The 24,479-nt window shown below is 34.5% G+C and overlaps 1 protein-coding gene across 1 annotated transcript in view; it reads left to right on the forward strand.

Annotated features, from left to right (window-relative positions):
* LOC144436142 (ubiquitin carboxyl-terminal hydrolase 24-like) overlaps window positions 1-8,924 on the forward strand; it is a 60,969-nt gene extending 52,045 nt beyond the window's left edge. The window contains exons 48-51 of the mRNA XM_078124844.1: window positions 808-921; window positions 1,530-1,668; window positions 1,971-2,125; window positions 3,560-8,924. Coding sequence (XP_077980970.1) covers window positions 808-921; window positions 1,530-1,668; window positions 1,971-2,125; window positions 3,560-3,841 — 690 coding nt within the window. The 3' untranslated portion in view covers window positions 3,842-8,924. The remainder of the gene's footprint in view (window positions 1-807; window positions 922-1,529; window positions 1,669-1,970; window positions 2,126-3,559) is intronic.
* Window positions 8,925-24,479: the final 15,555 nt, after the last annotated feature.

Genomic DNA, 24,479 nt, shown 5'->3' on the forward strand with positions numbered 1-24,479 from the left:
AGTTAACGTGTGAGATCCGATAGATTTGAAGAATGTCTAACAAGTCACAGTTTCAATGTTGATAGAATTTCAATCAATAGTCAAAGTATCCTATTGCCAGAAGTTTAGACTACCATGATAATTGCAGTTATGTATATGGTGCAGTCTTTGATAATCAGTTTTGTATATGGGTGCAGTCTTTGATAATCAGTTATGTATATGGGTGCAGTCTTTGATAATCAGTTATGTATATGGTGTAGTCTTTGATAATCAGTTTTGTATATGGGTGCAGTCTTTGATAATCAGTTTTGTATATGGGTGCAGTCTTTGATAATCAGTTATGTATATGGTGAAGTCTTTGATAATCAGTTATGTATATGGGTGCAGTCTTTGATAATCAGTTTTGTATATGGGTGCAGTCTTTGATAATCAGTTATGTATATGGTGTAGTCTTTGATAATCAGTTATGTATATGGTGAAGTCTTTGATAATCAGTTATGTATATGGTGCAGTCATTGATAATCAGTTATGTATATGATGCAGTCTTTGATAATCAGTTATGTATATGGTGCAGTCTTTGATAATCAGTTATGTATATGGTGAAGTCTTTGATAATCAGTTATGTATATGGTGCAGTCATTGATAATCAGTTATGTATATGATGCAGTCTTTGATAATCAGTTATGTATATGGTGCAGTCTTTGATAATCAGTTATGTATGTGGTGCAGTCATTGATAATCAGTTATGTATATGATGCAGTCTTTGATAATCAGTTATGTATATGGTGCAGTCTTTGATAATCAATTTTTGATTTATTTGTCCTACAGGCAGTGTTTGCATGTCGAGAAGTTGCCACGACGACTGCACCAATTGAAGACGTACTGCTGTACTGCTCTTTCTGTAATGAAAGTTTCTCAGTAGCTGTACTTATGATGATCAAGGTATTGTAAATCTAGTCAAAGATTCAAACCTTTTTTAGCCTCCAATGGGCATACCCAGAGGGGCTATTGTGTTCCATCTGTGTGTCTGTGCATCCATGCATTCACTCTCATATCTCTGGCATGCATCAACAGATTTCAATCAAACCTGGTACAAAGGTAACATGATATGTGAGACATATGTACTCCACTTTACATTGCAACCAAATCAAATATGGCTGAATGGTTGCCATATTTGATCCTTATTCAAGGTTAAATAGCAAATTGGTCAATAAATTATGAAGTTTTGTATTCAAATTTGCTCAATAACTTTGCCATAAAACACACCAATATGGGGAGGTGTGTCTTCAATGAAGACTTGTATATACTCATATACTGCAGATTAGATTTAAACTGTATTTCTTGTTAGATGCTCTGTTTCAGTAAAGTAACTTGTGTAGACAAAAGAATAAACAGTGATTCATGAGGTTATCATTGAAGTTGACAGACACAGGGGGCACACACCTATCCTAATTACCAATTGTGAGTGCTTCCCATTGTCACATTGAACACCAACAAAGCATACAACAGTTATGAAACCATGTACATCTTTTCTTTATATTTGGACATAGAACCAGATCAGCGTAGTTCCAGCCAATGAATTGAAAAGTGTTCTAGAACTTTTACTGGAATTGCTTCTACTAGAAGACCCATTACAATTAACCAGGCTGAAATGGACCATAGATGGTACTAATAATGATGGTCTTCTTTGTAAGTTATTTGTTTACCATGTTGACAGTTTCATCCTTTGAGTCAATTTATCAATATTGATTGAATTCACATCCCTGTAATCCAAACCAATAGAGGCATTTCATTCACTTTTCTGTTTTGTTTATTAATTACAGAAATATGACAATTAGAACAAAATGAGTTTAAAAATATGGCATAACAAAGTAGCTGTCATTTCATTATGTCTAAATTCTGCACAACAGCAGCAAACTGTTCACAGTGAAAATTGATTCATGAAAACAAAATACTCTACATGAAGTTTGAAAGTTTGTTTTCTTTGACAGCAATCATACGATCCAGTAATATCAACGACAGTAGAAGAGCATACCAGTGTATCAAATTCCTTGTCAATCTAGCTAATAGATGTCCTGTAGCCAAGGAACATTTAATGGCCACTTCATCAAGATGGCAATGGGCTGTTAATTGGCTGAAAAAGAAGGTAAGTAAAATTATAACAACGGGAATTTGAAAAGTAGGTATAGGACAGCATTCCTTGTAAAGGTTCATTGATGTTTGACATCATATAAAATTGGGTGGAGAGAATTTTCACCAGGTCAACCATTAGTTAGAAAGTGGACAAATCTCATAAAACCAATTTTAATTTCAGAATATTTCACAGAGTTTGTTTGGGATAGGATTAAATTTCACTAAAAACAACTTGTCTGGCAGAGCTATAGACAAGATTAGAAATAGAGAAAGAAATAGAGGTTTGGCTTCACTGATAAAATATCATCAGAATGTGAGAGATATTGCAAGAACCTGGAATTGACTTGTGGCCAGCTAAGATCTATTGACCATTGGCTAAGATCTATTGACCATTGGCTAAGATCTATTGACCATGGCTAAGATCTATTGACCATTGGCTAAGATCTATTGACCATTGGCTAAGATCTATTGACCATTGGCTAAGATCTATTGACCATTGACTAAGATCTATTGACCATTGGCTAAGATCTATGGACCATTGGCTAAGATCTATTGACCATTGGCTAAGATCTATGGACCATTGGCTAAGATCTATTGACCATCAGCTAAGATCTATGGACCATTGGCTAAGATCTATTGACCATGACTAAGATCTATGGACCATTGGCTAAGATCTATTGACCATTGACTAAGATCTATTGACCATTGGCTAAGATCTATGGACCATTGGCTAAGATCTATTGACCATTGGCTAAGATCTATGGACCATTGGCTAAGATCTATGGACCATTGGCTAAGATCTATGGACCATTGGCTAAGATCTATTGACCATCAGCTAAGATCTATGGACCATCAGCTAAGATCTATGGACCATCAGCTAAGATCTATGGACCATCAGCTAAGATCTATGGACCATCAGCTAAGATCTATGGACCATCGGCTAAGATCTATGGACCATCGGCTAAGATCTATGGACCATTAGCTAAGATCTATGGACCATCAGCTAAGATCTATGGACCATCAGCTAAGATCTATGGACCATCAGCTAAGATCTATTGACCATTGGCTAAGATCTATTGACCATTGGCTTAGATCTATGGACCATTGGCTAAGATCTATGGACCATCAGCTAAGATCTATGGACCTAGTATGGCATTGTCAACTTAAAACTTTGGTCTCAGACACATTTTGAAATGGCTTTATGTATGAAGCAAAGTGAAAGCTAATGTAACATGAGGTGTCAAGGGTTGATAGCATTTAGCAAATTTAAGTTTTTACAACCACAGATACTACTTAAACCATTGCTCTTAAAAATCGTTAGATGTGTCATGATATGATGACAAAACATTAAATAATTTACAAATTTGATTCTTTTGAATTGTTGATAATTGTGTATAGTGACATGTGACATCAGATTCACTTTATTCTCATCTCATTTCATCTACAGATGACTGAGTATTATTGGAGTCCACACTCCTCAGTGTCTAATGAATCATCATCAAGTAAAACCTTCCAGAGAACAGTGAGTGCCCAAGACACACTAGCAGAAGCTACGGCCTTACTCACAGAACTAGAATCACAGGAAAATGCTGCTGCTGCTGCTGCTCCGGATTCTACTATGGAAGAAAACAGTACAGAAGACACCCAGATTGACTACGATGTGGACACTGAAGTTCAAAATGACATCAACAATGAAAGTGTTGGTGACCTAGATGACATTGATTCATGATTGACAATGCAGCATTTGTATACTCTGATTTGATTGGTGCATCAGTTGAAAGTTCAAGGGATGAATTTGCATACAGGTCTGTGATTGGTGCATCAACCAAGTGAGCATGGAAGGATTTGCATACAGTACTCCTGATTGGTTTGTTCATATACAGATACAAAACTCCATTCTTTTTACATACAGAAAGTAGAAATTAGATTTGAAAACTTTTTACACAAATGAAACTGTAAATGATGTAATCGATAAAACTTACAAACTTGTTGATAGCAAATGTACAGTAGTTGATAAATTGCCACTATAAGGAAATACAAAAAAAATGAAAACTTGATTCTCATATTGAATGTGATATTTAGGAACGTGGTCATAGACCTCAACAACGGGACCTTTTTTTAACATTATCTCAGTGATTTAAGTTTTATTCTAAGAGACAAAGAAAAAAATATTTGCCAGAGGGGAGTCCTAGTATTATGTGAAACATTTGTGTTCTGTTATGTTGTCTTCTTTCATCTTTGTCTATGGATATAGTTCTAAAGAAAACAAGGTAGCTCCAGGGTGTTGCTGGTCAACTTAACACAATTTTTGCATCTTCATACAGTTTTCATTTACAAAGTTTCACATTGGAGAAAGTCATTAAAAAATTGACACAACATACAACATACATTTCACATTTCAATCCAAAGTTTGATAAAGGTAACGATCGTTTGATAATGATTAACAGTAAAAATAATTATGCATTCATTACAGTAAGTTCAGCCTGGTCTCTTTTTATAAATTGAATGAAAGTTATTGTTTGTCATTTGATAAATACTGATAATAGGGTTTTTTTAAAACACAACTATATGTTCATTCAACATTAAAATTTTTGAATTCAAAAGTGGGAAATATTCAAATTTATAATGTTGACTTTATCTTTATAATTCGTACAAGGTGTAACATACCTATCAGCAATAATTAGTCATTCTGAAATCATTGTTGAAAGTGAAAGAAAAAGCCATGTAATATCAGCAATATCATTTACAAGAAACCACTCAGCAAATGTATATTGTATATCTAGAGAGAGTGTGTAAGATAAATACATAGACTGCGTTTGTCTACTGATTGTGATTTGTATCCCCTTGGTGTATCTAGACATGAATAGTGTTTACCTATCATTCATACAAGCTACAATTTACATACACTGTCATAAACACTCGTGGCAACAGTATTGTATCCCGAGAAAAACTTGTTTCATAAGGACAAAAATATCACTCTAGCTCTCCAGAATTTAGACAGTGAGACAAACCAGCTTTACCAAAGGAAATAATTGAAAAAATGTTAGAGTAAATGGTTTTGTAAAATGGATTATAATAGTTTTCATTTAGCCGTCCCTGGTGAAAAACTAATATTTTGATTTGTGTTATTCTCAGTGAATCTATCAAAGAGCTATGATAGAAACTAAAACATTTCATACTAAGGGATCACATGTTACTGTAAGATATAAATTTGTACAGTGTCAAACTCCATATACTGTTCAGAGGCACTTCATAATGGATAAAAAAGAACTAAAGTCAGTCATTAAAATATGCGTACCAAAGAAGACACTTTTTATACACTGTTAGAACATTTGTCAAACTTCCTTACATGCGTTTGTTTACACAAAGGTTATCTTTTAAGTCTTGGGTTCTTACTCATCACTTTTATGATTGTTTGTTAGTTCCACTCACATTAGTCTGTAAGATACTCCATGATGGGGGCGCCCTCACACATCATTCAATCACATGTAATTGATATATTTGGTCTCTGTTGATTCTGAGCACAAAAATGGCCAAACAGAATTCAATATATTATGAGAGGCCTTTGTTGTTGGTTTGTGTGTGTGTGTTTTTGTTTTTGTTGCTTTTTTATGGTTTGTGTTTTGAGGGAGACAGGAAGGGGTTATTTTTTTTATGGAAAATTGAATGAGTTATATTATTTTGGTATTAATTGACAAGAATTTAGCAAACATGAAATTTTGCTGTGCCAAAGGAAGAATTCTTTTAAAGGATCTAACATGAAATGGATTTAAGAATGACTGCTTTAGTAACTAGCCTTGGGAACATATACAGTTTATAGACTTGGTGACCACCCAAACTTTCTGTATGAGTAATACAGTCCATTTCATATTACTGTTCATTGGCTGTGTTTGATACAACTAGACAGAAACCAATAAGATATTCTACACTTTAACATAGCATGGTGGCAATTTGCTTGCTACATTATAAAGCATTTAAACATACTGCAACCAGACACAGACATACAGGTACCAAGGTTTTGACATCTGCATTTGATGTCCACACTGTAGCTCATTAGTTCATTTCACTGAAACAAAATGTTGCAAAAAACTGTATTTATTCAATTTTGCTACCTTAAATTGTGGCATGTTAAGTTTCTTGATCATTTGTGTGTGGTTGTATCAAAGAGCCAGTGAATGATAACGTGACACAGCATTGAATGTACCACCTACCTTGTAGTCTCAGCTTGTTCAACAATACTGTTGGTGTCAAAACTGTCTACATTGTTGGATCTGTAACTTTGCTATGTAGAGCAATGGGGTCATGAATCCAGTCATGTAGACATGGCTGTTAGTGTAGGTGATAATCTCTTGACTGTATGTACTGTCTATATTTTGGTTTTGGAAATGTAATCATACTTTGAATACATATGTCTGCTTGGCATCACATATGTGTACCCACTTAAACTGTCTTAGTTATAAATATAAATTTCATACCATATTCACATACTGTAACATAAGTTATATGATTTGTCATACACATTAACTAAGGTAGTTTCATATTATGGTGATTTTGTTCATGTTTTCATATTATGGTGATTTTGTTCATATTTTCATATTTCAAATTACAGCTTTACAAAGGGTGCTGCTGATTGTTCTCTGCTACTTGTTACCAATATTCGTAATGTGCTGGTCAAAGGTTAAAACTTAGAGGTCAAAGTTCACCTGTCAAATATGTACATACTGTAGGTTATTGTCAAAGTGTTTAGGGTTAAAGTTCAAGAAAGAATTGTGTCTGTAGTAATTAGCGTAAAAACGCTGTGATGTAGTTTGGGGCAGAAATGACACAAATTGAAGTATTTTTGATAAAATGCTGTAAAGCTATACAAAATAGTGTGCAATGTGTCAATGTGAATAGTTGTAGAAGGTAGAAAACAGTTTGATATAAATGAAATTGAATTATCAGACTTTGTGTTTTGCAAATGCGTGCTGTAGAGAAGATAAAATTTATCAAAACAGTCAATTACGGCACTGGGCAAAACATTTAGAGATGGGGGGGGGGGGTGTTAGTTGGACTAATCAACTGAGTAGTTGTCTGTTTAAAATGTATGTTTATCATGATGTTATTATACTCCATTCCTGCTTTCATTAATCTACAGACTATAGCATGGTTTGAGTGATATATGCAATGGTCAGTGCTAAATATTCACAGTTAAACTTTAAACACTAAAACATATAGCAAATCATAATCCTAAATATAAAGCAAAATTTAACAATTGTGTTTGTGGTAACCTGACTGACCCTAGTTGAACAGCGAACCCTAAACATTTTTTTTAATTAAAACATTTAAAACACAAAGATAACAAACTTTTGTCTTCTTGACCTTCATGCATGTCTGTTTTGTTTCCCCAGCGATGTCTGTACATATTTCATCAAACTCTAACAGAAGGGGTATTCTGACTGACATTCCATTTGGTTGTAGGTCAAAGCAATTTTTTCAAATATAAAAACAATTAAAAAAGATAAAGTAAAATAAAATAAAATCCTGATCTACCTACCCAATTTTCTGAGTCGACGTCAGAAAAACACAATTATTTTTTCCCTCTTAAAATGCAATAGTCAATTTTCCATTTTCACTATGCTTTGCGTGAGACAACATTGCTGTAATATGCTCCAATATTATTTCACACTGTTAGATATCATTATTTCATACTGTTAGATATACAATATTTTAATTATTACCTGTATACTATATTGATAAAACTGATACCAGTTTAGATACAACCACACAGAAACCAATATGAAACTGTACATGTTACACTTTATAACAAGATTGAATGAATACTGTAACATCTTCTTGCTACATTTTACAATGTATGATGTCTTCATGGTGGCACATTATATTAGGTCATTTCAAATACAGACATCAAAACATTGGCACCCGTGTATCTGTGTCTAGTTACAGTATGTCTAAATGGCTGATTTCATTCGGGCTAAATGTAGTCATAAATTGAGATATTGCTATCTTAAAAAGTTTAGAATGTGCATTTTGTTTTGATTTATGTGTGGTTGTATTAAACAGAGCAAGTGAATAGTAACCAACAACATACTGAACTTTATTTTGCTTTACAGAGTGACTGTATCCCTCCACTTAATGGCACCGCTATGTAATGTACCATAATATGTAATAACGATAATGGCACCGCTATGTAATGTACCATAATATGTAATAACGATAATGGCACCACTATGTAATGTACCATAATATGTAATAACGATAATGGCACCACTATGTAATGTACCATAATATGTAATAACGATAATGGCACCACTATGTAATGTACCATAATATGTAATAACGATAATGGCACCACTATGTAATGTACCATAATATGTAATAACGATAACTGATCTTAGTTTACAGATAGTTTGATTTCCATATTAGTATTTCATAGGGTAACACAAACTGTCGAAAACAAAATCACACTGAATGACATTATATCTTAGTCTATCACTGGCCCTGTTGATTAAAAAGAATCTCTTCATGTGCTGTCATCATAATCCTAAGATGATAAAACCAGGAATGGAGTATGCCAAATCAAATCTATGTTTGTCGTTGTAGATTATTACAAAAAAACCCAACCTTTTTATGAATGAGATTTTAGATCTTGTCACTGTACAGTCTTTCTTCCTATAAAAAAAAAGAGTATGATTATGTAAAATGGAAATTCTGAATTTTTTATTTTTTACGTTTGTAAATTCTGTCTCAGTGTTGAGGCCATATGGTATGATTTTATATTTGTGATTTCTTTACTCCACTGAGTCTCTGGCAATAAATGAATGCAAATAATTTTCATTGTGGTTTCCTGGATACAGATTATTAAACATTTTTTTTAGAGGAATGTTTTGTCATGCACTTGAGAAGTGAATGTGTTATCTAGTCGGAAGATGAAGGTTACCATACTTCCCTTCATTGATAATAATTTGCTATCACCCTGCACTAGTTTTCTTAGTTTTGCAGTGCACTGCAACTACTACATGATGACGTCATTTCATTGCAGCATGGAGGCAATTTTGTTGTCTATTGAAGGTAAACCCCCACAGTACAACAAGAATTTACCATTTGTACGTGAAACATTTAAACATTCATGATTGTAGAGCTTGCTCCTAATAGGGGCTAGGTATAAAGTTCATCAGTCAAAGCCTCATGAATCAGATTATTTTGAGTCACTATTATTAAACTTGGAAGTGCTAGATCAAATTTTGAAAGTTAATAATGTACTCAGTTTGAATTTCAATCTTCGATATACTCGATAATTTCTTCACGTTGAAATCGAAAGATAGGACTGTCAAAAATGCTGTATTAGTGATGGACAACATCAACGCCGTACCACCGTTTCCATGGTTTCGGAGTGCACAGAGGAAAGAAGACAATGAAAACCTAATAGCCAGCGAGGGCGCCATGGCGTATTTACCAATATAGCATGTCCGTGCGGATTTTGAAATTAGGTTTTAACCTAGTTTCAACAGTCTGTTATTTAGAGCAGTAACTTGAAGCACTGACCGACTTTTCGAATCGATATCAGAGAACGCCGACACCTAATCCTGATTTGACACAAATTGCGTCGAGTACTATGCTGAATAAAAAAAAAATATTAACGCAATCTGGTTTGCCTCCTTAAATCCACCATTGTGTGTCAGTTACATTGTAATCAGAGCAATCAATATCGAAAATGCCAACCTTGTTAATTTCAGTCTCCCGTAATTTTATAAATTGCATGACAAGCTAAGCTCTCTTGTACAAATGTTATCCAATTCTCGAAGTAATTTCATGCCAGCATAGACCCTACACAGGGGGTCTATGATGCCAGTTTCTTCGAAATTAGTATTGAAACATTAGTTTTCCAGAATAAGGCAAAAATGAAGGCACATCGTTCAACGATAAGTAGTTATCATCTCACATCTGCCTGGACAGTATTTTAATACAGTTGTACATGCTAAGTTGAAGGCGCAATTGAATAAGCTCTTATTAAATTGATGCCTTTTTTATGGTACTCAGTACAGCAGGTCTTATCGCAGAAGTTTGACGAACGTGTTTAGCTATTGGAAACCTGCTAGTATTAAAAAGTTGCTCACCTTGAAGTAGTTTGCTCCCGGATATAAAGATCTTGAACTGTTGCCGGGTTTTTTCCAGAAAACCCAAACCCATTCTAAGTAAAGATCAAGTAATAGAAGTCAAAATGTCTGTGTCTGTGGGGGGTGGGTGTGTGTGTGTGTGTGTGTGTGTGTGTGTGTGTGTGTGTGTGTGTGGCATAGAGAAACCTTTGAGGAAATGCGCAGAGATCACGGGAAGTTGTAAAGTGTGGTGTTGCTGAATGGCAGTATGATCGAGAAAAGATAGTTGACATCAAAATCCGTGATTTGTTTTGTTAAGATGGTGGTATATATATATACATACATACATACATACATACATACATACATACATACATACATACATATATATATATATATATATATATATATATATTGGTTGGGTGATATAATGTCTGTGATCCTTCCTATGTTTGAAAATTGATCAGTGACCTGGTTTCTAAATCGACTTCGTGTTTCTCTGACGTCACTTTCATATCTAATTCTGAATAGATTGTAATGAAATAGAATAACGGCAGCTGAAGTCTTTTAATGATTTCTATTCCCCTTTTTTTGTTCGAATGATAGATTTGAAATGCGTGTATTTGTCGTCGTCTTCTTCCATTCATAGAGATTCAAAGACCTGATGATAACACTGTAACACAAAATAATCTACATTTCAAGTTGATAATCACATTACTAATTACAACACGGTCAACATACGATAAAGGATATTCACAGTTGATCAAATAGTGTACGCGACACCCTTTACAGAAACATCCTTTATCCTTCCAGCATAATGTTACTGGCAATGTTGTTGTCAAGGAATTCGAAGGGCCAGGGGGGTGGGGGGGGGGGTTACCGTAATTGTCGATGCCAAGTATGATATGCGATATCATCAGTCATTTTCGTTTAGAGTCGTTAGTTAAAATAAGTATGCAAATATGCTGGAATTTATCGTATGGTTATCATTTATATCAATGCTGCTTCTAATCACTTTTGATATGTTATTGATTGATTGATTGAGTGAGTGAGTGAGTGAGTGAGTGAGTGAGTGAGTGAGTGAGTGAGTGAGTGAGTGAGTGAGTGAGTGAGTGAGTGAGTGAGTGAGTGAGTGAGTGAGTGAGTGGGCGAGCGAGGGAGCGAGGGAGGATGGATGGGTGGGTGAATGAATGAATGAATGAATGAATGAATGAATGAATGAATGAATGAATGAATGAATGAATGAATGCTGATAAATTCATTTAATAAAGACGGACGGCAGACGGACGAGTTGACTGGTTTATAATTTACTTTCATACTTACTAGGTTGCGAAGTAATTTATTTATTTAATTATTTATTTGTGATATATCGTCTTTATCACAATTTAGAATTAATCTTTTCTTCCTTTAGAAAACATTCTGATGAGTAGATGGTTGGAAATTTGAATAATTTCTGCATCGGTTGCTTTCTTCGAAAATGATGAATCATGCAGTCATCTTACATAACTCGTTCTCTGTTTAATGTGAGCGGTGCTTTACGAAGAAATCTCCCGGAAGTGTTCTTACATGATTATTCTAGTGGTGAAACCGTGTGTGCATTACATCTATTCACACAGGGCAATACTTTCAAAACCAATTAAGATTTCAATGAGTCATTTACCAAATATGGTGATATTCTGACTCCTTCCGGAGAGGAAAGATGAAGTCATTCACACATTTCAACGTCATCAACCCTCAACATCGATTTCTTTAATGACATGACGTCACAAATTTGAAAAGCTGAACTTGACCTTTCACGATCTGTGGTCACTACGTACCCGAGGGACGACAAAATACAATTACAGTAATTAGAGTTTAAATATGAAACATTAGGCGTGACGGAGTGATTCATTTCCGTAGCGTCATAATGTTTTTATAACTGTATGTTTGTTTCTTTCCTATTTCTATATTCATCATATTTAATTGAGTATACCTTGGCCACATAAATATGAATTCATAATTATAAATGAGACACTCCAGCGGAAATGCCCATATAGTGAGTATTCCTTACCCAAAGTAATCAGTAACAACGAATTCTAAACATTGTGGAATGTACTAGATGTGTGAGACATAATTGATGCTGCTAACTGAGGTTCTGTACCGTTGTCTTTAAGAGAATGTTATTTATAAAATAAAATCTACACGTGACACCGAGAAACTGCAGGCCTAACCTTATTATTATGCAGTTTGATTACAAGATCTTAAATCAAATGATGTGAATATCAGAAATTGGAAAGAAGAAACAAACAAACAAACAAACAAACAAACAGACAAACAAACAGACAGACAGACAGACAGACAGACAGACAGACAGACAGACAGACAGACAGACAGACAGACAGACAGACAGACAGACAGACAGACAGACAGACAGACAAACAGACAGACAGACAGGCAGGCAGACAGACAGACAGACAGACAGACAGACAGACAGACGGACAGGGGTAGAGATATAATTATGTCAGACAGATAGACAGAGAGAGATGTCATGGCCCACTAAATTATGTTTACACACACACACACATACACACACACACACACACACACACACACACACACCCATATATATGTATATATTTATAATACATATGTATGTATATATATATATATATATATATATATATATATATATAGCTATCCTTGGTAACTATTTTAAAAGATATATTCACGGAATCATAAGCATCATTATTCCATTTTCCTTGATTTGTGATCTCTGTTTAAGGCTTTACTTTTCTCGTAATAACATTTCAATACAAACTGTACAAGCTATTCAGATAATTTCATTTCCCCATTGTGTCGCCTGTACCTTTTGATCCCATTAGTTGTCGCCCTAAGAAACACTGCACATTAATCTGCATATGTTGCTATGTCGTGACGTCACCTCGCAACTGTAGTCAATTTGTATTGTGTGTATCGATTTAAAACGCAGACCTACTTTACGTTTATGTGATTAGCCGATGTCTTAATTTTCCCTGAGTGTTATGAGTACTTTTATTTTTTTAATTCAATTATCATGGTTAACAGAACACGAGTTGTGTATAAACATTATCATGGTTAACAGAACACGAGTTTTGTATCAAACATTATCATCATGGTTAACAGAACACGAGTTGGTTAGCAGAACACGAGTTATGTTATGTTATGTTATGTTATGTTATGTTATGTTATGTTATGTTATGTTATGTTATGTTATGTTATTGTTTATTAAGGTGTCGAAGACCTAAAATGTGACTTCTGTCAAAATTCACCAGAGGATGAAGTACACTTTATGTTTTACTGTAATTTATATAAGTATCTAAGGAAAGCATTAATGGCTAAAACAATAACTTCAATGCCAAACTTTAGTCATATGGACATTTACGATAAACTATGCCATTTAATGTTAAAATTTCCCATTGATACTGCAAACATTTTACAGGAAGCATTTAACCGTAGGAAAACATTATTTACAATTAAGACGTGTGTGATATTTATTTATGTATTTTGAAATTTCTTTTTGTGTCCTATAGGGGGGGGGGGGCTGGATGTGGCGCTTTTGTTTGTAAATTTCATTTAAGTATTGTATAATTTAAATAAGTCCACATAGGGCAGAAGTCACATTTTAGGGCTTCGACTTCAAGTCCACAAAATCTACCTGTTTCTATTTTAAGTGCGAGTATGCCCAGTCTAAATTGGACTATTATGGAGCGTTTATTTGCACGGGACATTCCCCCTAGTAAATAATTTCCTTTTCCGAAAATCTTTTTTTGAAAGTAATATATGTTCTCAACTTGGGTTTTGAATTATTTTTGATTCCCATTGAACATTTCTTAATAATGTAGTTGTGCATCAAACAATGCCAGCCAATTTCAAAACCGAGGAAATAGTAATTCTGTCGCAATGCGCTAATTTTTTTTGCAGTGCAAAATGTTGATAATTTTACCAAGTGTTATCTGCCATGAAAAAAGCAACTGGAAAGTGTGGCCTTCGCTCAGTTATGTAAATGACGCCAAAAGCATGGCGCTTAAAATTGAAGTAGAAATCACAACTTGTAGCTGAGTCTCCTCAATTATTTTATCAAACCGACAAAAATCTGGAATTTTATCGTTACTAAAGAAACATCGATACTATATTGTAGTAATTAATACATTACGACAAGTATTCACATAATAAACATATTATAATCAAAGTTCAACATCTGGCTTATCCTTGGACAAACCCAGTTCCACCGAAATACGTGTACAAACCAACTTCACCGGTCAATCTTTTAATAGAATTCAAAATTTATACCTTGTTTAAAAATGATTTGCTAGTAAAGTGATACCTAAACCGTTGTTGATAAGCTTAACTTCACATTCTTTCAGTTTTTGGCTGAGATTTGCTACTAATGACAATCGACAAATAATTACGCATTTTTGGTTTAAAGCTGACAAAATGTTCATCTTTACATTATATCTATCTATCTATCTATCTATCTATCTATCTATCTATCTATCTATCTATCTATCTATCTATCTATCTATCTATCTATCTATCTATCTATCTAGTAATAGTATCTATATATTATATAAAACATAGTATCAAGCAAGATACACAGGAGCCGTTATAAAGTGTTTCACGCTTTTGCCATCATCAGATATATATATATATATATATATATATATATATATATATATATATATATATATATATATATATATATATATATATATATATATATATATATATAATATATCACCCATGATTTGTATTGTATGTCTTTCACATGTCAAACATTTGCTATGCCGTACCTACCATGCAGAACAATATTTATTCAAATGTTACTTTTCTAAATAAATAAACAAAGAGAACACAATATAAAGGCAGACGATTACAAACTTTGAGACAGAAAGTGTTTATAATACATAGAAATAGTAGAATAAGAGTGAAGGACGAGGGACTGTTAAATTACTGTGGTTTAAATTAAAGATGGAATGTTTGAAACAATATATTCCCTATGGTGTGAATTACACCGATGAACATTGTCAACTTTATTCCAAACCAGCTATATATTGTCAGTAAAAGATAGAGTGACCTTCTTCAGGTACGTATACATTCTTTATCGCGTTTATCAGAGCGTCAACAATGAATTTATGACTTAAGCAAATTGTACACACATTGATCATAATGATATTAGTGACATTCCAAGGCAATTCGTGACTTTTCTTTTCAGATATCACCTGATAGTGGGAGAATATAATCAACACACATCAAGTAAAATGTCAATAGGTCTATATATCGTGTTATATTTCGGGAGCTAAACAGCAGGCATGTCTGCGCATTTAATTTGTCATGATATCGGAAATTTAACGTTGATTGTGTGAAATGTACACTAACAGCGTGACTGTAAGAGGTGGAATCATGCACACGAACTTTTCAGCTGATAAATTTTTTTAGCAAATGTCATCGCTGAAATAAACTGACAAGTGACATACACAATATTGCCGAAACTTGAGATCTATTACATTAATGGCAAGCTCATACCTAATATCATTATAGTACATGTAATCTTTCCATTCCAAGTCTAATGTTTGTGCTGTGATGTGTCGTGTCGTGTTGTGATGTGCTGTGATGTGTTGTACTGTGATGTGTCGTGTTGTGATCTGCTGTGCTGTGATGTACCGTGTTGTGATGTGTTGCGTTGTGATATGATGTACCGTGCTGTGATGTGCCATGTTGTGACGTCCATGCTGTGATGTACTGTGTTGTGATGAATTGATGCCAAGTGTATGAATAGTAATGCAAATGTGACATGACTGTGTGTGAGAGGGTTGTAGGTGTGTGTAGGTGTATGTGTGTTGGGTGCTTGAACTGTTGTTCCGAATTTCATTTATGAATTGCATCATGCTGTATTCTATTTATTTTTTCATTTTGTTTGAGTCGTAGATATAATAGTGATGTCGAGGACGAATTTCATTTCATACTTAAATGCCCATTATATATATAGAGAGAATTACGAGTTCGTTTTATTAAGCCATATTATTGGGAAAAAACCACCAGCCTTCAAACTTGCACAACTTCTATCCATGGAAAATGTAAAGCAGCCTTGCAATTTATGTAGATATTTAAAACAGGCAGGGATCCTACATTCTGTTGATATATCAACGTAATTTGTATCAGTACATTCTCCACCACGTTTCCTTTGTGACATTTTATGTTTTTCTAGTTCTGTAATAGATGAGCAGAAATTGCTCAAAGTAAATAAAGAATTGAATTGAGTCAGTTAGGAATGAGGTTTGCATACAAGGCAACTTCTGTGACTGTTTCTACTGTTATTGTAATTGTAATTAATACGTTTAACGGAAGTTGCCTAGCAAGTGTCATACGTCACTTCCGCCTATTTTCGAATCGATGGTAACTCTACGAGCAAATGCGTGAAACCAGCGTCTTTTATTTCACTTCACATTCACCAAACGAAAGGAATTCACAAGGTATCCTTCCGCTCCACATTTATAGTAGTTCTTTATCACCAATGGATTCCATTTAGGATAAATGAGTGCCATATAACGGAGAAGAAACTATTTACATCAGCGTAGTTTTGAGAGAGCCAATAACTATTTCATTAGATAAGTAAAGTGGCATTCAGATTGATTGGGCACGCTAGAGGTTAAACGAATTACTAAGTCAATCTCTCAAAAGTACACGGAGACCGACACTAATTTTAAATGCTTTTAAGTAGAACGGGTGTCAAAGGTCAGTGTTCGGTTACCATGACGTTGATACTAATACATAACTCGGTGAGACAGGTCGATGCAAATTTAATGATTGTATTATTTGATAATCACTTCACTATATATTACTTCCAGACAAATCATGGAAAGTAAAGGGTTGACCAATGGGTTTGTTTCATAAATGTTCTGTATGTATGTATGTATGTATGTATGTATGTATGTATGTATGTATGTATGTATGTATGTATGTATGTATGTATGTATGTATTTATGTATGTATGTATGTATGTATGTATGTATGTATTGATGTATGTATGTATGTATGTATGTATGTATGTATGCTTACGTTTCCATTTATTTATAGTCATTTGTTATGGGGAAACTCTTCGAAAGCAATTGCCATTTATAGACAGATCATTACCTTTCTTTTTCATTTCAACCGTTGAAATTTGTTGATTTGAACATTTTCTATAATAATTTGCATTTGAATATACGCTATTGACAACTAAATATGATACAATGCCTACAAACAAGGCGACATTTCATACCAGGTTATTAAATAGCTTGAGAAATAGCTCTGAATGCATTGAACAAGACAAGGTTATTTTGCTGGCACCTTATAAAACGATATCCTGCCAAAAGCCACCAGCGGGCCCCTTAACTTAATGAGTATCGATAATCTTTCAATTGGTTGATTGCAATTGTCGCCTGAATGCACTGCTGCATTTGGTTAGTGTTTTTCAGTCTACTGGAATGCATGAATATCATAGCTTTCTAATTTTACCAGTCTGCAAAGATGAATATGTTTACTAATGTATGTCGACATCAGTTTCAAAGAAGGTAAGGTCTCCGTCTGACATCAGCACGATGGTTCTATTATTGGTGACTTTTCCCAGTATTTTGCAGAAGTACAGGTGATGGGTAAAATAATTGTGCTGTCGGTTGTTCCATCCAAGCATCTTAACTTGTTCTTGTTTTTTCATGCTAGAAATCTGTTGGCGTACAATCACTTGGTTGAACTGTCAAGTGATAAAACCAATAACTGTGAAAGCACATTTCTGTACTGGGGGAGATCTGTTCCATTTGTGATACCGTATTGTGGTTACATGATAAGAAACTTTAGTAATAGTATTGCATAGGGACAACATTTTTCATCTTACACTTACAAGTATCTCGAAATTTGAACCAACACAACGTTTGTTATACGATCTAATCATACACAAAGAACGAAATATCCAGAAGCGTTTGAATTGTAGCTCAGACACTACTAGAATATAATGGTCTGAGACTGCGTGCTTCGCTGTTCTTCCACTCTGGTTACGACCAACTTACTCCTGTCCAACAAATTGCGAAAATGTAACCGTGACATTCTATTCGCTTATCAATTTGCTCTTAGATGATATCAAAATTTAATTTTCTACTCCTAAGATTGTATGATTTAATTTTGTAAGAGTAACATTTTCACTTGATACATCTACCCGAAATAATGAGACACTGCAATCTAATATACATAGTATTATATATACCATAGTAGTCTACACTATATACATTTTTTGATTTTCACACCATTTGTAGGCGGATATCCATTTTGGAACATAATGGATATATCCTGACTAATAATCTGGAGTGACAAGCAATATCAAATTATGCATATCAATAACACAAATATTAAATCATATTAGTAATAACTTCCCTGTTCATTTATAGTGCTCCTCATTTATAAACTCGCGGGCCAGGAGAGAGTACTAAATTTACCTACCAGTAAAAAAAACTTGAGTTGAAGACCGGACAATAGCTAGACGTTGTCATCTTACTCGTGTAGTAGATGCTCTGAAGTCTTGAAGTCATCCTAAAGCTTATTGTATCAGGTAGGTTTCAATTTCTACATTATTGGTTGAGCTAAGATGGTGACTTCATTGCAAGTACACGCTTTCTTTGACAAATGTACGATGTACTCTAAATGAATGACAGTTTTATTGACGTATTGTCGCTCGCTAGACAGTCAGTTTTTCCGTTCTCTTCAAAAGAGTGGGTTCTTATTCATCATCGTATTGTTGCTCGCTAGACAGTTAGTTTTTCCGTTCTCTTCAAAAGAGTGGGTTCTTATTCATCATCGTAAACCTCTACACTGTTTTACGACAACACCCAAGTTCATTGCGTCAATGGATCCAGAGAAAATATGTTCTGGCTTGCGGGAATGCCGTATTGGGACTCGCTGATTTTACAATCATAGGTTGACGTAGCGAATGTATGAAAAAATTCCTGATTGTGACTTCTGTGTACGTTTCTGTTGTTTAAAATGGGATTCTTGTCAATCACTAAACATATTTCAGACTGGAATATTTTATTCCAGCGGAAACTTTCACAAGCAGTGAAATAACGAAATTACATGTCAAGCAAAAAAGCAAATTTTCCATTGTTTTCAGGAGGGATTTTTAGAAACCGTACGCTCTACCAATGTACATCTTTATTAAGATGCCGTGCCATTACTTGACACCACAGAACGTTTTATGTAAACTTCAGTTAACATATTAGTCGTTCATGATGTCTAGGTGTTTCAATTGGCTCCTTACAACTATTAGGTTTCTCAGCATGTTCTGATGACTTTACATATGCGCGGCCCATGTGGACGAAATAGGAAGTATGAATGAGGTCGTGTGTTTGCTTATTGGATGTAAGTTTGAAGTACTGTTCTATCGGAAGAGCTCCTTTCCAATGATTGCTTAATGGTTATTCTGGAACACCTGTATTCTAAGGGTTTCCAGTATAACCCCCCCCCCCTCATCATTGGCTGTTAAAGTACTAGTATTTAATTAAATGCGTGATATTGCTTTAAAACAACAATCTTTCTGACTAGATATTACGAAAAATAAAAATAACAACAAACCCAACAACAAGGAAACGAAACGAAGCAAACGCAAGACAACACAACACAACACAACACAACACAACACAACACAACACAATTTCCATAGACCCTACACCAACTATGGTTTTTCCAACTACCGTAATTCAGATAGCAATACCACGTACAATAAAAAATAATCTACAAGCTGTCATATATACAAATATCCGCATTGATAGGTCTTTGTAAATACAATACGTTCATGATCAAACCTCTAGCAATGTCATCTGAACGTTGTACCGAAAAATATTAAATGTTAAAGTTGGGAATTGATGATAAACCCAATAACGTAATAATGATAAAAGCAAGATATGTCTCTGAAAATCAAAGTATGTCACGGAAAACTCGAGTAATCGTGTGTTTTTTGCGAATCAAACTAAATTAGTGTTTAGTTTGACATCTCTGGGATGAATAGCAGACAACGTTGCCAAGGGCGAAATTCTGATTTATACACGTAGCTCATCAAATAATAATAACTGTTTTATCTTGATTCATGTAACCTTTGATTGACATTTCAACACACACATTAATCTTACATAGAAGAGTCGAGGCGGGGTGGTTTTTTAAAGAATATTTTATTATTCACTGTTAAATTTTGATCATGCCAATTCAAGTCTCTGTGACCTATTTAATATCCCTTACGCGATGCTCCTACTCAAAGAAAACAATTTTTCCCTTTCTTTTGCCTCTTATTAGTTATGATTGTATGGTTGTCAGCTTTCATAGGTTTTACTATTCACACTTGCTATTATTATGTCAACATTGATTTTCAACAGAACTGCTGCATACCTGGGTCGATATTAGCACTTAATATTTCCAATGTCCTGTCTAGAACGCTTATTTTGAATTGAAATGAGAATTAATACAGCTGCAAGCCTGACAAATATCAATACTCGTCTATATATATGTGTCCATTTTTGTACAAGGATATTGGTGTGTACGGAGTCATCTATTTTAAACTAAAAAAGGCCACTACTTGAAGGAGGCTTCAGTTTAGTAGCTATTGTAGCCAATCCCGTCGATATGTGTTCAAATATAGTTTGCCTCTTGAACTCCGGCGAGTAGCAATCCTTCGACCCTTAAAATAATTCATCAATTATATTTCTTGGCTATTTGTCACGTGTGCAGCCTGAAAATATGAGATGTGTCACATGTTACACACATATCTCAATCTAGTAATACACATGCACAACTATATGACACTTGTCAAGTCATCATCATAAATGACATGACTTTGACAGTAGTTTTGTAATCTAAATATTTCAAAGATATAAAATATATGAAACTGGCAAAACTAAAAATTTGGGGATTATTTCTCAGTAGATTTAGAGGGAAGGCACTAAACTGAATAATGGACAAACCTTTCTTCCAGTAAGCTATAACCATAGAAAATATGTGATGGGATGGCATGAATACTAGTATCCTGCATAAATTAGTTCCAATACGCCATTTATTTCTCTCGAGATATAATCACCGAACAGAATCAACGACGGTTACCAAGGTCGGAATTATTTGGTAAGAAAGATGCATTTGTCACTCTGTTAGTCAGCGGAAGTGGCTCCTATTCGGCATAATTTTTCTTGGAATTCAAGATCTCAAGGAAAAACTTCTGTTCACCTGCTTACAAAGACAATGAACTAGCACCACCCATGTAACCTTCAAGGGCTATAAGTTAACTGAAAGGTGAATTCAATTCGAAATAATTGCTCAATCTGACAAAAGAGCACATAATCTAATTAACATACCGGATATTGCATCACTAATATTTGGTATCAATAACTTCCGGTACTTTTGCCTTGTTTGAAATGTGGTAGCGAAGAGATGTTACATTTTCGAGGATGGGATGGACTAATTTTGGTGATATATTGATAATGTTTACCTCACCCTCCACCGAGTTTTGTTAAATATATGGAGGTACTCTATAACATTGTAAGTAGTTATTCACGAGGGTTTTAAAAAAAAAGTGTTTACAATATATAGCGAACGTCAAGTGAAAGGCAGTTCTACAGATGCAACAGAAGAAAAGTTTCTACTCCCTAAATATATGATGTGTTGTTATGGCAACTACAAGTAAATAATTACATGTATATAAAAAGATTATTCGAGATCACTTATTTGTTACATGGGATAAATATTAATTCACCAGTAAGGTAATACAGCAATCTCCTTAAATAAGATATAATCCGATGTATCCGTTCCTTCTAATTAAATAGAAAACCCAAAAACTTTACAAAGTGCAAAATCATAGAACTTAATAATTCTATGTATGAGAGTAGAACTTAACCATGTGTGACACCATATGTATTTGAAATCGACAAATCATGTGATTATAAGTAAATTTCGCCACTTCCGTGTACTTGCACTATGGCTATGCTACATGTGTGTGCACTCACGTGGAGAGAATATTATCATAAATAATGTTCTCATTTTATTTGTAACTTACACTGATCGCGCTTACTAATCATCATCAAGGGACTTGTTTTATTTTAATCAATCTAGAGAAGATGATATCGCCGCATGAACTTGTGTTTACGAATTAGGAATAACTAATTTCAAATTATATCATGATGATTACGTCAATGATCTGGAAATAATTTGTCTCAAATTATAAATATGATCATGATAATTCACATATTGGACATTCATATAACGTTTTCCTCATTTTGCTCGAAGCGCTGTACACGGTTTCAACCATTTTGCTCGAAGCGCTGTACCGTTTGAACCATTTTGCACAGACCACAAGGGCACACCAGTACAGCTCTGAATGTAAAATGTCGTACTTATATAACGCAACGCGTTGATATATCTTGACATCTGATTCGTGGTCAAGATGGTTCTAGCGTTTGGCAAGTTGTTGACCTCTGACATTAGAATAAGTGCACCAAAGAGAGAGAAACGAATGAACAAATAAGACGTTCCAGTGAGGGCGCTATGAGTGTTCTTCTCAAACGGAGTTGAAAGTCGGAACTATGTTGGGTTACAATATTTTACCCACAACTCTCCCAGTTATTATATCCGTGAAGACAGACGGCATATGTCACCAGTGCACTGGGCTTTGTGAATATAATTTTGTCTTTTTTTGGATCGTAGAATTGTCATTGTTGAATTTCTGAATCATGTATATCTATGATTTATCGTTGTCAGAGATTGCAATTTTATAACAGCTTTGCTTGAAAAACATGCAAGATATTTGCAAGCTAACATGCAAGATATTTGCAAGCTAACATGCTAACATGCAAGATATTTGCAAGCTAACTAAGGAAAATATATGCATCTGTTATGACTCCTCCAAAGAGATTGATATCTCTGAATAGGTTGTTAACAAAAGAAAATGACATTAAAAATTACAAAAATAAGGAACATCCAAGCATACAAATCAGAGAGAGTTGTGAGTAAAATCTACAACAAGGAATGGGTTACAGCTTGGCAAACATAGTCTCTGTGGGCTCGGACCCCCCCCCCCCTCCCAATTCAAAAGGTCTAATATACTGATGTGGTTGTCTTCAATTGATATGTAACCACATTCAAATGTAAGTTGTGATTGCAACTAGTGATTGCAATATTTAATCACATGTTTTATATTATTGCGCTAAATTAGTTCGGATATTAGAACAAGGAGTTCCTCTGTCTGTCTGTCTGTCTGTCTGTCTGTCTGTCTGTCTGTCTGTCTGTCTGTCTGTCTGTCTGTCTGTCTGTCTGTCTGTCTGTCAGTCAGTCAGTCAGTCAGTCAGTCTGTCTGTCTGTCTGTCTGTCTGTCTGTCTGTCTGTCTGTCTGTCTGTCTGTCCGTCCGTCCGTCCGTCCGGATATATATATATATATATATATATATATATATATATATATATATATATATATATATATATATATATATATATATATATATATATATATATATATATATATGCAACTTAAAAGCGTTCCCTATACACATTTAAACAGTTTGATAAGTCGTACAGATTAGAGTCCACTGAAGGCCATGGTCACCTCACCATGTGGTATCGACAAATTCCATATGCATGTTATCAACTAAAACAGTGCAGGTCAAGTACATTCCACCCGAGTTTTCTTTCCATATCACATAGTCTGTACACTTCTCCAGATGTCAGTAAACCTGACATTTGTATCCCATAATTTTGTAAACTACAAACTGTATATGCTCACACAAAGAGATACTTCTTTGAAAGAAAACAGCAATCGTCACAGAAACACATTATGAAATGGTCAAATTTTGAATATATATGCCTTTTGACTTTGATGTAATTAGACATTGCTTACGTCACTAATGGTATTCGTAGCACCAACCTTGTGACCTGCATTAAGCATTCTTTTTCATTCCATTTTCTGTCAGTTAACCAGATTAGATCCAATGAAATATACAACACTTTTTGGTGATTTCTAGTCATACTGGAGCCAGGGTTATTAATATTCAAATTGTCGGGTCGCGATGGTTGCAGTTCACTGGTCATCATTATTTTTTTAATGGAATATGCGATGTTTTCACGAACGGGTTGAGTTTGTCAAATGGAGATTTCGAACAAAAATTTTCATTAGCATCTGACTTCACATATACAGACAGTCTAAAAAAAATGATCAAATACATCAATTCTTACGCGCGCGCACAGACACACACACGCGCATGA

This window comes from Glandiceps talaboti, chromosome 6 (assembly GCF_964340395.1).
Source record: "Glandiceps talaboti chromosome 6, keGlaTala1.1, whole genome shotgun sequence".
NCBI lineage: Eukaryota > Metazoa > Hemichordata > Enteropneusta > Spengelidae > Glandiceps > Glandiceps talaboti.